Genomic DNA, 14,919 nt, shown 5'->3' on the forward strand with positions numbered 1-14,919 from the left:
GTTTGGCATCCTATTGTAAATTAGCACAGGTAAGGATTAAATCGATCGATGGGCCTCATGAGAAAACTCAAAGTCACTCAGAGGGCTATGCTCGGGGTTTCTCTGCGGGATAGAATTAGAAATGATGATATCCGCAGTAGAACTAAGGTTACCGACATAGCCCGAAGAATTGCGAAACTAAAGTGGCAGTGGGCGGGGCACATTGCTCGCAGGACTGATGGCCGATGGGGCCAGAAGGTTCTCGAATGGCGTCCGTGGACCGGGAGACGAGCTGTCGGTAGGCCTCCAACAAGACAAGATCGCGGGATCGCGGTGGATCCGGAAAGCACAAGACCGGTCTGAGTGGAGAGCCTTGGGGGAGGCCTATGTCCAGCAGTGGACGTCTTTCGGCTGACATGATGAAGGATTAAATCCAGACCCAACACTAACTCTAGGTAACTCTTGTGCTAAATGAGACTATCTCTTTTCCAGCCTGCCCCCCTTGTAAGGACGGTAAGGTGTGTTCCCCGGACAACGGGCGCTGCGTGTGCCCGGCGCGGTCCCGCGGGCCCGGCTGCCGGCAGTGCGCGCCGGGGTACTGGTCCCGCGCGGCCGGGTGCAAGCCGTGCGGCTGCGGGCCCGGCGCCGTCTCCGGTGAGTTTAGTCAGTTCAGTTACGCCACATATAAACTTACACACATATTATAGCAGTAACTCTTTATAAAACCATTCTTTTTGCGCCGGGGATTAAAAAAGATTTTATCTACATGCATATCATAACTTCCCTATTATATGTTCAGAAACGACTATCAAATGGCCTTTATTAAGAAACCTGGTATCTGCGGGTGCATCTTAATGTTTACATTAAAGTATGTAATACTTTTTTTAACAATGCATATCTGTACATATTGTAGAAAACTTTTGACATGCATGTAGATAATAATTATTATTCAGTCAAAGTCAAAGTCAAAATCAAAGTCAAGTCAAAGTCAAAGTCAGTCAAAGTCAAAGTCAAAGTCAAAATACAGGCCATATCTGAACATATTATAGAAAACTTATGATATGCATGTAGATAAAGTTATGTATGCGGCTATACATAATTAGGCATTAAAACACTCGTGTGAGCTTATTATGAAACTCGCCTTCGGCTCGTTTCATAAAACCACACTCGTACTTTAATGCCTCTCATTATGCACCAGCCACATAAATAACTATTAAGGTATGTAATGGTTATAAGGTTCGGAGACGAAGAGCGGAGTTAAGACGTCAGCTTTATAGATTTTTATTTTATGTTTAGTTTCAAGTTACTGTGGACCCTGAAAATCAGCGTTGTGGCACTATGTGCCATGACCATGCTAAAGAGTGTTCTTTTTGTGACAACTATACCATGACTGTATTTAAGACTTTGTTATGTCATTTGTTACCAATTCCTAAAAGGGTCGGCAACACACCTGTGATTCCCCTCGTGTTGCGGGTGTCCATGGGCGACGGTGATCGCTCTCCATCAGGTGACCCGTCTGCTCGTTTGCCCCCCTCTTATATAAATAAATAATTTTTTTTTTGCCGTATTATTGTAGTTAGGTATTCAAAAATATGTTCTATTCTTTTATTCCATTCATTCATCACATCACACCAATTTTTTCAATCGACTGGTCCCCAGATACGTGCGACCCCCTCACGGGCGAGTGCAAGTGCCGCGCGGGCTGGGGGGGCGCGCGCTGCGCCGCGTGCGCCGCGGGGCACTACGGGCCGCGCTGCAAGCCGTGCGCGTGCGACGCCCACGGCACCGCCGGCTGCGAGGACGGCGTGTGCCCCTGCGACAACCACGGACGGTGCTCTTGTAAGGTTAGTGCCCCTATCTTCTCCCCAGACACGTGCGACCCCCTCACCGGCGAGTGCAAGTGCCGCGCGGGCTGAGGGGGGGGGGGCCACGTGCACCGTGGTTCACTCCAGGCCGCGCTGCAAGCCGTGCCTCTGCAACAACCACGGACGGTGCTCCTGTAAGAAATGCTCTTGTAACACCATCTCATCATCAAATAGATCAGGTTCCCAAAGTGATCCAGCTGAACCCCAGGGGTCCCCAGGAGACCGAGTGCTTTATTCGAGCGATCTAGTCCCAAAGTAAAGCAAAGCTTGTGTTATGGGTACTGGCAACGTACAAACTTACAAATACCTATACCCTGACCGGGGATCGAACCTGTGACCTCAAGCTTCATAGTCAAGGTCTCTAACCACAGGGCTATCTGTGCCCTATATCACGAATTACAAGCTGTAGTCTTTGTTTAACAGTATGCATTGAAAAGAGACTACCGCTTGCAGGTACATTGTAACTTCTAGCTTCGTGTAATGGGCCTCTGGTCGTTTTCACATCCTATCTTCAACTGCCCTTAACAAGTGCACAAAACAGGTAGGTACCTACAGAATTCAATCTACATACAAAGTGAGCTCGGGCAACGCACACATAGACACTGCTCACGAACACGATATCTCGGACCGGTTGGGACCAGTGCGAGCGCGAGTACCATCCGCTTGAGACACTGTGAACTTTTTTGTGCAATAATGGAGAATGCTAATTTATTAAACTTTAAAATATAATAATAAATAATCGTGCATTTCGCCAATGTCGAAATGGTCGCAAGATATTTTCTGTGGCAAATTTGGAATATATCAATGACAAACATTTTTTTTTGTTATTATAATTTGTATTTCCATTCTTCCCGTTTCATTCTCAACAATTAATCCAACAACAACAATAAGCCATAGTCGACAACCCTAGTGCGACCGCCGAGCGTAGGTATGAAAAGTGAAGTACATACATGAGATTGACTTCTGTATATCTGTTTTGTGACAAGTGCACTATCATGGACATTATTCATGCCAACCATTTCCGCAGGTGAACGTGGTGGGTGAGAAGTGTGACCGCTGCCGAGACGGCACTTTTGGTCTGTCGGACTCCCCCACCGGCTGCACGGAATGCTTCTGCTTCGGACGCAGCGCGCACTGCACTCAGGCAGGTTACACTTACCAACCCGCATCTATCTTTTTGGGGGATCTATCTATCCGATGGAAGTTCAATTTTCTCCTGAATAATTTGACGTGATACAGAATTAGGCGACGGATCTTTTGAGAAAATAAGAAAAATACGAACGAATCCGCTTTTTATCTCGTTATAAAATAACTAGTATGGACTTTTTAGCTCCTCGTGGCATGTGACGTTATATACCTAGTGCCATCCACGAAGACGTGTGATTTTGTCAAAATTAGACATTAGTGACATTGTAATAAGAACCACGGCACGCGTCATCGTGAATGACTCTACCTATAATGCATGTTGAATTTCTCTGTCTAATTATCAATTTAAAAGTATCTTCGTATTTGTAAAGGATATTTTTCACAACTCGGTTAGTAAAAATAGTATAGGTATTTAAAAATATATATTTTGTCTATTGTTGCGCCTTCGCCGATATGGGTACGGTTATGGTAATGATAAGGTGTATAATGCATGCAAAGATCTGGCTACCCTGGTCAATATTTTCTCCAATATTTGGTTTCTTCGCAGGCGGGATTGACGCGTGCAGCTTTGCACGCAGCGGCGCCCGCGCACCTCACGCTACTTATCGGTGACAGCATTAAATCAGTGAGTATAAACAACAAAATACATATACACTGTTAGCAACAAATGTTGTACAGTACAAAATGATTGATACAACTCTACTGCCAAGGTAGTACGAGAAATAATGTAGATCTTTTTACAGTTATACGCTTTACAGGTATACTTGTGATTTCAGATATTTCGATTTAACCTAAAATAGCATGTCGAAAAATAAAATAAAAATATAAACTTCAACTATTTCCTCGCTATAAAGACATAAAAAATACTTTATCTAATTGCACTTCTCGAAAGGACACTTACTAATTGTCTACACTGGATTAAATCAATAAAAAAATCTTGCAGGTTGACCAGGACTCCCTAATAGCCATCCACACCCATTCCCTGGACTCCACCATATCCCTCCCCTGGCCACCAGTGCCGGTCTACATGGAGCTAGACAAACGGTTCTTGGGGGACCGCGTGACGTCATACGGGGGGATGCTGCGGTTTCGCGTGGAGGAAGAAGGGGGGGAAAGCCTAGGGGGAGACACTCTGGCAAGGTTCCCCCTCGTCAGGATGTATGGAAGGGATATTGTGCTAGATTACTATGAGGTGAGTTGGAGATACCTACCTAATGTGAGCTAAAAATATTACAAGTGCTATAGTTCTACATAATTTATACTAATATAATAAATGCGAAAGTGTGTGTGTTTGTCCGTCTTTCACGTCGAAACAGGTCGACGGATCGACGTGATTTTTGGCATAGAGATAGTTTATGGGCCAGAGAGTGACATAGGCTACTTTTTATCCCAGAAAAATGCAGTTCCCGAGGGAACAGCGCGCGATAACCGAATTCCACGCAGGCAAAAGCTAGTTGTTACATATTTTTTGCATTAGAAAACTAACAATTATATGGATATGACTAGCTTTTGCCCGCAGTTTCGCCCGCGTGGAATTCGGTTATCGCGCGCTGTTCCCTCAGGAACTGCATTTTCCGGGATAAAAACTATCTCTATGCCAAAAATCACGACGATCCGTCGCTCCGTTTCGACGTGAAAGATGGACAAACTTACACACTTTCGCATTTATAATATTAGTATGGTTTCAGAATAATTTTCTTGGCCTGCTGAAGCGACAGCACAACCAAGATTAATCGTCTGCCGCATGTGGAATTAAATTGACCAAAGAGTACGCTTCATTTGTGACATTTATGAGGTATTTTTTCTTAATGAGTGTTTTTATTTGTAAGGAGCTCGTCTTTATAATGAAATACCCTCGCATATTAAAAATGTAAGCTCATTTCACGCATTTAAACTACAGTTAGCAAAACATATCATCGCTGATACAAATGCGTGAAGTGTGTACGTTACCTACCTACTTATCTGTTTGTGAGATTTACTACGTAAGTACTACTTATGTTCAATGAACGCGGCGACGAACATCCATTAAAATTGTTTTAAGTTAAATGATGTTATCACGTAAGTGACAATCATGTCTTTGTTGATAATAAATTTCTTTAAACCTATTTTATTGTCGTCGCAGCGCGTGCCCCCTGTTAACAACACGCACGGCGTGCGCCTGCACGAGTCGCTGTGGCGCGTGCGCGCGCGCACGCCGGCGCCCGCGTCGCGCGCCGCGCTCATGCTCGCGCTGCGCCGCGTCACGCGCCTCCTCGTGAGGGTCACCACGCGCGCCCCCACTACAGACGACAAAGTGCACGCCTTGTGAGTACATTCACACAACTTTGAGTTTCAGTTTCATGACGGATTCTTTTCAACCGAGCTTTTTCCGAACTGATAGTTTTTTTTTTGACATTCATAAGTGTTTGTTATAGCGAAAATATAAACTGAAACATGGATGCACGGAAAAGCCCCATAAAAAGAAACCAGCGCTGGGAATCGAACCCAGGTTCCAGCATTCCGTGCTGCGTGCTAAACCCCTGGTTTCGATTCCCAACGCTGGTCTCTTTTTCTGGGTTTTTTTCTGTGCACCCATGTTTCAGTTTGTATTTTAGTTGGATTTCACAGGATGGCCGTAAAAGTAAAAAATTTGGACAAAAAAAGACTCCTAAAACCAATCTTGCTTTTTATAGCCGAAATTGAATAAAGATATTTTGGCTATGACTTTGACTTTGAAGTGTTCCATCTCCCGCGCGATACTTCCTTATCTTACGGCTTATACAATTTAATCCGACGCGACGACATGATTTGATTCAATGACTGAGAAAACCTGGCTCAACAACAGACACAGATGATGGCTGATACAGATACAGCATTACCAGATGACTGACACATTATGACTTGAAGACTAAATCGTCATACGGCTGAAACAATGACATTAGATCTAGAGCTTTCCATCCTCCCGCTCGAGTCTCAAAGGGCTAACAATTTCAGCTCATTTAGACTCCAAGTGCCTGCCAAGCACCAGCAGATGTTCCTGTGCTCCGACTTCTGGCCAGAGGGTGTGGTGTTCCGACGTTTTAGGGTAGCGACGAACACGACTGTCAAAAATCCCTAATTCGTTTTTTTCTTGTATGTAATTTTTGTGTGTGTATTTTATATGTCTTTTTGTTTTGTATAATTTGAATTTTACAGCGCATTGGTGTTTAACTGTAATGCTGTAATTTTTTGTTGACAAATAGAATAAATTAGAATGAGTAAACAAGAAGAATTAACAATGACGTCAAAGCAAATCCTCCTTGAAGTCACAATAGAGCTTCGTTACCTGGTTGTAAATCGCTGATACAGCTTATAACAACGCACATACACATACACAATATAACAAAGACACCTGTAGCGTTGATTTGGTAAGCTACACTACATCATCATGTCAGCCGAAAGACGTCCACTGCTGGACATAGGCCTCCCCCCAAGGCTCTCCACTCAGACCGGTCTTGTGCTTTCCGCATCCACCGCGATCCCGCGATCTTAACCAGGTCGTCGCTCTATCTTATTAGAGGCCTACCGACAGCTCGTCTCCCGGTCCGCGGGGGAGGAGCTACACTACATACTAGTGAACATTGACAACAGCTACTTCCCAGATACACGTGATCTGCTCAAAACATAATCCAAATCTTTTCATTTCTTCCAGACTCCTCAATGTATCTTTGGACACAGCCATCCCAGGCTTCAGCCGCTCCGAGCCAGCCCTTGGCGTGGAGCTCTGTTCCTGTCCAGCCGGGTACTCGGCGCCGTCCTGCCACGAGCCCGCGGTGGGCTTCTGGATGCCGCCGACGAAGGTCCATTTGGACAGCGTGTCGGGCACCATCGTCATACGGCTGGAGGGGGAAGCTCAGCCGTGCAACTGCAACGGACGGGCTACGAGCTGCGATCCTGATACTGGACATTGCTTGGTGAGTTTGAACAGTGAGTTTGAAGAATAACCAACTTGACTGGAGAAAGAGTCCATTTGGCATTGAATGTCTTCAAAGGCCAAAAGAGACAGAGCAGTTTTTTTTTAAATGATGTCATCAGGTGATATGATCAGATAATCATTCTTTGACATTCTGACCATGAGACCTAAAAAAATTTAGAAAATCAGCTGCATTTATAATAGTTTTGTTTCCTTTAATGCAATGGACGAGGAAAAAGAAATCAAAATCAAATCGTTTATTCTGCAAAAGGGCCACAAAAGGCTCTTTTAAATGTCACTTTTTTATACCTACTACTAGCGCTTTTGGAAAGACCATCATTGCCAGGAAGAATGCGCCGCGAGAAACTTGGCAGAAAGTCTTTTTTTTAGTCATTATTGTAAAAACTGACTGCCGACCTTCAGTAATGGAGACATTTGGTAAAGAAGTAAGACTCCAAAAAACCAATCATAATTTGATTGCTTGGTAGCGACATTTCTTGTCTGGGTGAGCGGATAGTTCCAAAAGAATCTGACGTCTCTCGATGAGAGCAAAACATAGATGTCGCTAGTGCTGTTGCTAAGTAACGTAGTGGAAAAAAGCAACCTGAGATATGTGTGCAAAGACTACAGTATATATAGTTATGTGTGCATAGGAGAAATTGGTGTCTAGACTCCTGTCCAGCGGTGGTGTAGGGGTTATAGCACGCAGCACGGATTGCTGAGGACCTGGGTTCGATTCCCAGCGCTGGGCGCTTTTTCTGGTTTTTCTGGGCATCCATGTCTCCGTTTGTATTTTTGATAAAGAAGTAACAATCAAACTGTGTGTCCCTTTCTGTAGAACTGCACAGGCGGCACGGGCGGGCCGCGCTGCGACCGCTGCGCGGAGGGCCACCACGGCGCGCCGGAGGCGGCGGGCGGCTGCCAGCCGTGCCCGTGCCCCTCGCGCGCGAGGAACTTCGCAGCCGCCTGCGCATTGCAGCAGGGACGGCTGCAATGCCTGTGCAAACCTGGTAAGTGGGCATTTTCAGAAAAAAGTGTACCGTACTTTTTTTTAAACCTAGCAAATTCTGGGTTATTTCTGCTCAGAATAACGAGCACTATCGATTTAAGCAATAAAAAAAGTGTCTCACTTTTAATTGTCAGTTTTGTGACGCTGTTAACCATACATTTTGTAAGGAAAATTAAGGATAAGACAAAACGGGACCATTTTTTTCTGAAAACCCCCAAGTACCATTCACCCCCACACTGTAGCGACGACTCCAGGCCACAATGTAATACCAATACCAGCGCCGTTCGCAAGACCGGTTAGATTGCTGATTTGAGACTATTTTGTGACATACATAACATTTTTTTCTTATCCGGTCTTACAATGTTGTCACGAATAAATGTTTTCTTTCTTTCTTTCTTTCGTTCTTTCTTTCTTTACAATGTCGGCTCTCATGGACTATTCAAGTGAAATGCTAACAATATTATAAAAGATTGTTAAGGATGATAAGGTACCTACGAGTATTAAGTATTTACTTCTATGGCTTTAGTGTTAACGTTATTAAATCATAATTATATCATAACAAAATAAAATAAAATAGTAATTATATCATGGACAGGGATATTTGGAAATAATTCCGATCCGCATTAGCGATCCCTTCAAATAGCGAACCTACTGTGTTAAAAATAAAGCTGTGTTAAAAATAAAGTTGTGTTAAATACTTGTGATGTATACATGTCATTTAATAATATTGTAAATCTGTTTTAAAAAAAAATATATATATACCTCGTTGAGTTTCTTGCCGGATTCTTCTCAGCAGAGGTTTTTCCGAACCGGTGGTAGATTTTTTTTGACATTCATAAGTGCTTGTTGTAGCCTAAATTGAATAAAGATATTTTGACTTTGACTTTGACTTTGAACGTAGTAACTGTTTGAAGGTTCTATCCGCACTTGAATAGACTGCTCCTACTATTAATGTGCTATTAAAGTAAAATGATACCGCTTTTGAATTCTGGAATGTTGGGTTATACAAAGGCCGCAGGTTATATGCGAAATTACATCTGAAGTTTACCATGAACTTTACCTTAACAGCGTTTATACCTGCTGAGCTGGCAACGTTGCATTTTTGTTAGTTTTTCTCGATTATTCCATAAAAAAATAATGAAAATTAAAAATGTGGTCTGATAGAATTCTTCTTAACATATAAGTTAATGTGTGTAATCCAATAATTATTCGTGATATACTTTTATATTCTTTAAAAACGAATTAACGTTTATTAACGGTTTTTAAAGAAAATAAAAGTCTATAGATAACGAATAATTAATTTATTGGAGTAGACACATACTTATATATTAAGAAGAGTTCTATCAGACCACATTTTTAATTTTCATAATTTTTTTATGGAATAATCGAGAAAAACTAACAAAAATGCAACGTTGCCAGCTTAGCAGGTATATAAACGCTCTTAATAAACTCAAGTAGAAACGGACCGAAGAAACTAATTGATTGGTGATCCCTAAGATAGACTATGATGATAATGATTCCGTTTCGTTCAGGCTACGCCGGCCCCGAATGCGAGTCCTGCGCCGCCGCATACTACCGCGGCGCGGACGGCGCGTGCGTAGCGTGCGCGTGCGACGCGGCCGGCGCGCTCTCGCCGCTCTGCGACGCGCGCGGACGCTGCCGCTGCCGGGAGTTCGCGACTGGCGCCAAGTGCGACCAGTGCAAGGAGCCCAGACTCTGGATGGACGGGGGAGGGTGTCGGGGTGAGTTCGAAAAACTACTAATAAATAAAATAAAATAAAAAATAATAATAAAAAAGGCTCTTTTGAATTGTTGAATTTTGTAATGACAATGTCAATGATTTTTCATCTTTTATAAGTTGCTTAGGTTATTGTAATCGTCATGTAAAAAGCATCGAAATCGATCTATCCGTTTGAGAGCTACGATGCCACAGATGTTGGCGTCAAACTTATAACAGCCGACTTTTTCGGTTGGGGACTAAAATTAAGGGCCTCTTGCATGGTCCTGGGTTGAAAAAATATTTCTTAAAACTGAGTAGTCTAATATCGAGATAAAAAAATATTGAGTGGCTTAAAAGCCATATACTCATTTGAGTAACGTGACTGTAAAAATTTGCACTCAGTATCGTATAAAAGCGTTTATAATTCGCCTATCATTGTTACATAGCCTGAAGTATTATCCACAGATAATAAAAATTAGTTATATTGTTCCACAGCTTGTGACAACTGCACTCTTACCCTTCTGGACTCCATCGAGCACCTAACCTCGGAACTCAACTCTCGCGCCGACCTAACCGAACTAAGCCGGATTCCCCAACCGTACCCAGCATTACGCGAGTTCGCTCACAACACATCCTTATTACATAACACGTTACGCCATCTGACGAAAGACCTAGAACATTCCAGAAGACTGGAGCAAGAATTAAGCAACTTAGAAGCCAAAGAGCACAATGTTTTCACTCAAGTATACAGTTTAAAGGAAGATGCTTTAAGAAAAGAAGAAATGGCAAAGTTCCTTAGTTTAGAAAGCATGAGCTGGTTGGAAGAAGCGTTAAAACAAAGGCAGAGGTTGGGAGAACAGGTGGCCATTTTGGATGATTTTGCGAGGGGAGAAAAGCATTTGGGAGCTCACAAGGCGATCAAGGAAGCGCGCCATCTCTTGAGGAATATTAAGGATGTGAAACTGGTCGATTTTATTTCGAGTGCCAATGATGTTCATGATGCTGTAAGTTACCATTTTGCTATCACTGTTTGATAAATTCTGCTTGATTTAAACTAATTTCGTTGCTTTACTAACTTCTAATCTCCCTAAGTTTTCTGATGAGATCTCAGTACCAGTAAAGTATAGTACTCTATGCTATGGGTTTACTTTTCTACAAATTTCTTTGTAAATATGAGTAAAATTATCATTTCATTTAGAAATTAAAACTCACTCAGCTGTCTCACTAAAACTTTCTTCATTCCAGGCGAATGTCCAATCAACAGCCATCCAAGAGCTAAACTACAGCGTAGATGACGCTTATCGGCGCCTACGCAACCTCCAAGCTTCCGCCGAGTCGTGGCACGAGCGAGCCGAAGACTTGCCGAAGTTAGCCGATGTCGTGTGGAGCGTGGGGGACAGGGTCGCCGCGCTGGAGAGGGACGCACGACCACGGATGGCTGCGGCGAGGGACGTGGGACTGAGATGCCGACTTGTGTTAGAGGTAAACTTTTGCTTTGTAAAGGCTGTGAATCTGCCAGAGCAAAACCAGAGCTGATAGAGTTTACAGAGCTGGTAGAGGCCACAAATTTGTCAACGTATCGTTCCTAGAGGCACTGCAGAATACACTGTTGGGGCGTATTGTCTAACAAGCAAACACTCGCAATCGCATTCACCATCTCTTTCTACCCTCAGCCTGTAGCGTTTCCCAAAAAGGCGCGATGAAAGCGACTGAGATTCCAAATGATAGACAATATGGGCCCAGAGGCCGTACGTTTAGCACGAACGCTTGCGATTCACAAACTCAAACTCTGGCTTAAGATTTCACTCAAAGGAACCCACACGAAGCTTTTAACCAGTCATGATGATTTTTCAGGACGTCCAAACCCTATCAAACAACACACTAACCGAAGACGCGACAGCCGCCATCCTCCACTCGGAAACCTTGGCCCTTTCGTTACCAGCTCTCACGGCTGAGCTTGAAGCCCTAACCTTGGCAGCGGAGGAGAAAGAAGGCATCCTCTATAACCTAACACCAGCCTATAAGGAGAAGTTCTTGAATCCCGTCGAAAGACATGTGCAGGAGTTGGGAGTCAAAGCGAGGGAGTACAAAAGGTGACGATTACTCATAACAGCAAACTTGTTCTTTTCCAATTTTTTTTTACTCTTAACTCTCATAGTTGCTACATGAGGCTGAAGATGTAACTCACTAGTCCAGTAATAGCCATTCACTCTGGCCTGGAATAGATCTTAATTGTATTTGTTGAAACGATTAACGAGATGGATGGATGACTTGGTTAAAGCCGCAGGTTCACGGCTGACGCAGCTCGCTTCCAACCGAAGCATCTGGAGATCTATCGGTCAAACAGTGGACGTCCTAACGATACCTCCTACGTATACTGGTACAAGTGACAAATTTCTGATTGTTAGTTTTTTGCAATTTTGTCATTAATATTTCCTTATTTACCTACCACAAAAAATTTGGACGGATATTCCTATTAGTTTTGGAAATAAAGTGACGTATATGAATGCATCTAACACCGTTTTGCTAATCGGTACAACGTATACTGAGGCAACCGACATGCACCACTATACGCGGCACCGATATTGTCGCGGGGCCGGGGAAGTCGAGTGTAACTGGCAGTTGCCTCAGTGTACGCGCTAGCCGTCGCTGCGTGCGGACCGTTTAAACTGTTCTACGAGCACATAATTTGATAGTATATATAAAAAAAAACATGTTTTGGTTTGGCAAGACCACAATAGCCGTATTTCTCATAGACAGTCATGAAAACTAAATCCAATGTGAAACCTTTTCGTGATCTATTTCGCTATGATTTCTTTGGCAAATGTATGGGATGTCAACATAACATTGGTAGTACAACGGTTCCACCCCAGTACCAGTACGTGATTCAATTTCCTCGGCTATACCTACATGTACGCGTGCTAGAAATATAACATTGCAGTATTACATTGCATTTTGGTAGTTGAGCATCCCCAAAAAGAAGGCGAAGGCATGCATGCTTTAATTAAAATGAGAACAGTAAATTTCAATATACCTACAGGTTGATAAAAAAAATCCGGTACTATACTGTATTCTCTTCTTCTTCAGCCCATAGCCACCCAATGCTGAGTGTAGGCATCCTGCATTGCTCGCCACTCATCTCGGTCTCGGTCTATACTGTATTAGGGCTACTGATTACTAATACGATATAAGTGGGAAAACATCGAAATTAGAAAGTCTTCTTGCGACTCCACTTCCATACAAAACTTTTTTTTTCGAATCACAGTATTTTTCTACTTGGATCATATTAGTAATTAGTAGCCCTAATGTGATTTAAAGTATAGTACAGGGTTTTAATAACACCCTATACACATTTTTTTATACACACCTAAGAAATGGTACCTGGCTATGTATATGGCGAAAACGGGTAAACCGTATGAAGTTATAGAAGTTTCCCAAGACTCAGAAACAGACACAAAATTTAAATCTATTGTCAAGAAGACATTAATATATAAGGCGTATTATTAAAATTAATGATTATATCATGGATAGGGAAATTTGGAAATAATTCCGATCCGCATTGGCGAGTGCTTACTCCAAATAGCGAATTGAGAACTGTTTTAAAATATGTAGTTGTGTTAAATACTTGTGAATATCGACGAATGCGTTGCTCTAATCGATCTGCCGTATTACTTCTCAGGCACATCGTGATATGCCTGGCCAACGTTTAGGCATATCATGAAATGGCGGCGTTTCACGATATGCCTAGGAATTTCGTGATCTGGCGGATTTTACGATCGGCCGCCGACATATAGATATCACTAAAATATGATTGTAAATCTGTGTACAAAATATACCTAGGTTTATTGCCAGACTCTTCTCAACAGAGGTTTTTACGAACCGGTGGTAAATTTTTTGACATTCATAAGTGCTTGTTACAATCTAAATTGAATAAAGATATTTTGACTTTGACTCAATATTTCATGTCAAAGCTTGTCTTAAGCAAAGTGCCAATCAGACTCGCGCACGAAGGGTTCCGTACCATCCATACAACTTCATTAGGATTAGCAAAAAAATGGCAAAAAAAAAAATTTGTTGCATGGGGGCCCCCTTAAATATTTATTCTGATCTATTTTTGTTATATATATATATATATATTATATCGACTACAGTTATACATAATCTGTGAAAATTTCAACTGTCTAACTATCATGGTTCATGAGATACAGCCTGGTGACAGACGGACGGACAGCGAAGTAGTATAAAGTAGTAGGGTTTCCGTTTATACCCTTTGGGTACGGAACCCTGAAGAGGCACAAAAAGCTAAACCGTTATGTGGATACAAATGGGTGCGATGCGATATATGTATCACATGAGGAACCTTTCACAATAAAATATGAGTACACATTGGAACAGGAATACGAATCCATTGAATGTGCTTCCATTAATTTAAAGCACTTAATACAATTACTTTTCTTAATAAAACCATTTCTATTTCAAGTGAGGTTTTTTATAAAGGTATATTCCTGTATTTTGTATAGCACGTTTAAAACATTAGTAGCGGTATATTGGTACAAGTGGCATGCTAATGTTAGCGTATAATGATGCAAGTGATAAAAACGTTTATAAATCAATAGATGAAGGTAAAAGAGCATCTGTTTTATTGTTCATTGCAAGCCATATAAGTATTTCATCTAAAAATTCATATACAATATAAAAATATCGTTAGATCAGTAATCTACGCATTACGCCGTATACTGGAGCAAGTGATAATTAGCTCAGTATACCGCACAACTAAAAGATGTAAAATACGCGTATAGTAGTGTATCTGCAATTTTCTCAAAAACTATAAAAAAAATCAAAATTCCATGAATACAGGTAGAAAGCAAATATTTTCTTTGGAACCAATGCAAAATTTTGAAAAGTTATATCATCAAATGAGAAAGTTACAGGTTTTGGAACCTTTGAACAGCTCTCCTGTAAATTTATGATTATGCACTTGTACCAGTATACGTAGGAGGTGTCGCTAAGAGCTGTTATGATGATCATGATGGTGATGTTTATGTTTTGAGAAGTTCCGTGAAGCTTTTCGTCTTTGTTTATGTTTTAATTTGAACAGTTTGTGGAAGCGTATAAAGCAGAATAGATATTTACTACTCCTGGGTAGCACCTGGATGCATTTGGCGAGTTCTCGTTCATTGTTGCGTTCTAAGGAGGATGCCTTTGTTCAGTAGTGGACGTCTTTCGGCTGATGATGATAATGACTTCAGGGTAAGGGCCATGGCATCAT

At 42.1% G+C, this 14,919-nt stretch overlaps 1 protein-coding gene across 1 annotated transcript in view; it reads left to right on the forward strand.

The window, feature by feature from the left end:
- The window catches only part of LOC141445686 (laminin subunit alpha-1-like), a 59,735-nt gene that overhangs the window by 16,829 nt on the left and 27,987 nt on the right, over positions 1 to 14,919 (forward strand). Inside the window, exons 4-15 of the mRNA XM_074111574.1 lie at positions 472 to 633; positions 1,639 to 1,823; positions 2,872 to 2,988; positions 3,538 to 3,615; positions 3,934 to 4,182; positions 5,113 to 5,294; positions 6,661 to 6,922; positions 7,760 to 7,931; positions 9,463 to 9,672; positions 10,146 to 10,654; positions 10,896 to 11,132; positions 11,505 to 11,743. Coding sequence (XP_073967675.1) covers positions 472 to 633; positions 1,639 to 1,823; positions 2,872 to 2,988; positions 3,538 to 3,615; positions 3,934 to 4,182; positions 5,113 to 5,294; positions 6,661 to 6,922; positions 7,760 to 7,931; positions 9,463 to 9,672; positions 10,146 to 10,654; positions 10,896 to 11,132; positions 11,505 to 11,743 — 2,602 coding nt within the window. The remainder of the gene's footprint in view (positions 1 to 471; positions 634 to 1,638; positions 1,824 to 2,871; positions 2,989 to 3,537; positions 3,616 to 3,933; positions 4,183 to 5,112; positions 5,295 to 6,660; positions 6,923 to 7,759; positions 7,932 to 9,462; positions 9,673 to 10,145; positions 10,655 to 10,895; positions 11,133 to 11,504; positions 11,744 to 14,919) is intronic.

This window comes from Choristoneura fumiferana, chromosome 3 (assembly GCF_025370935.1).
Source record: "Choristoneura fumiferana chromosome 3, NRCan_CFum_1, whole genome shotgun sequence".
Taxonomy (NCBI): Eukaryota; Metazoa; Arthropoda; class Insecta; order Lepidoptera; family Tortricidae; genus Choristoneura; species Choristoneura fumiferana.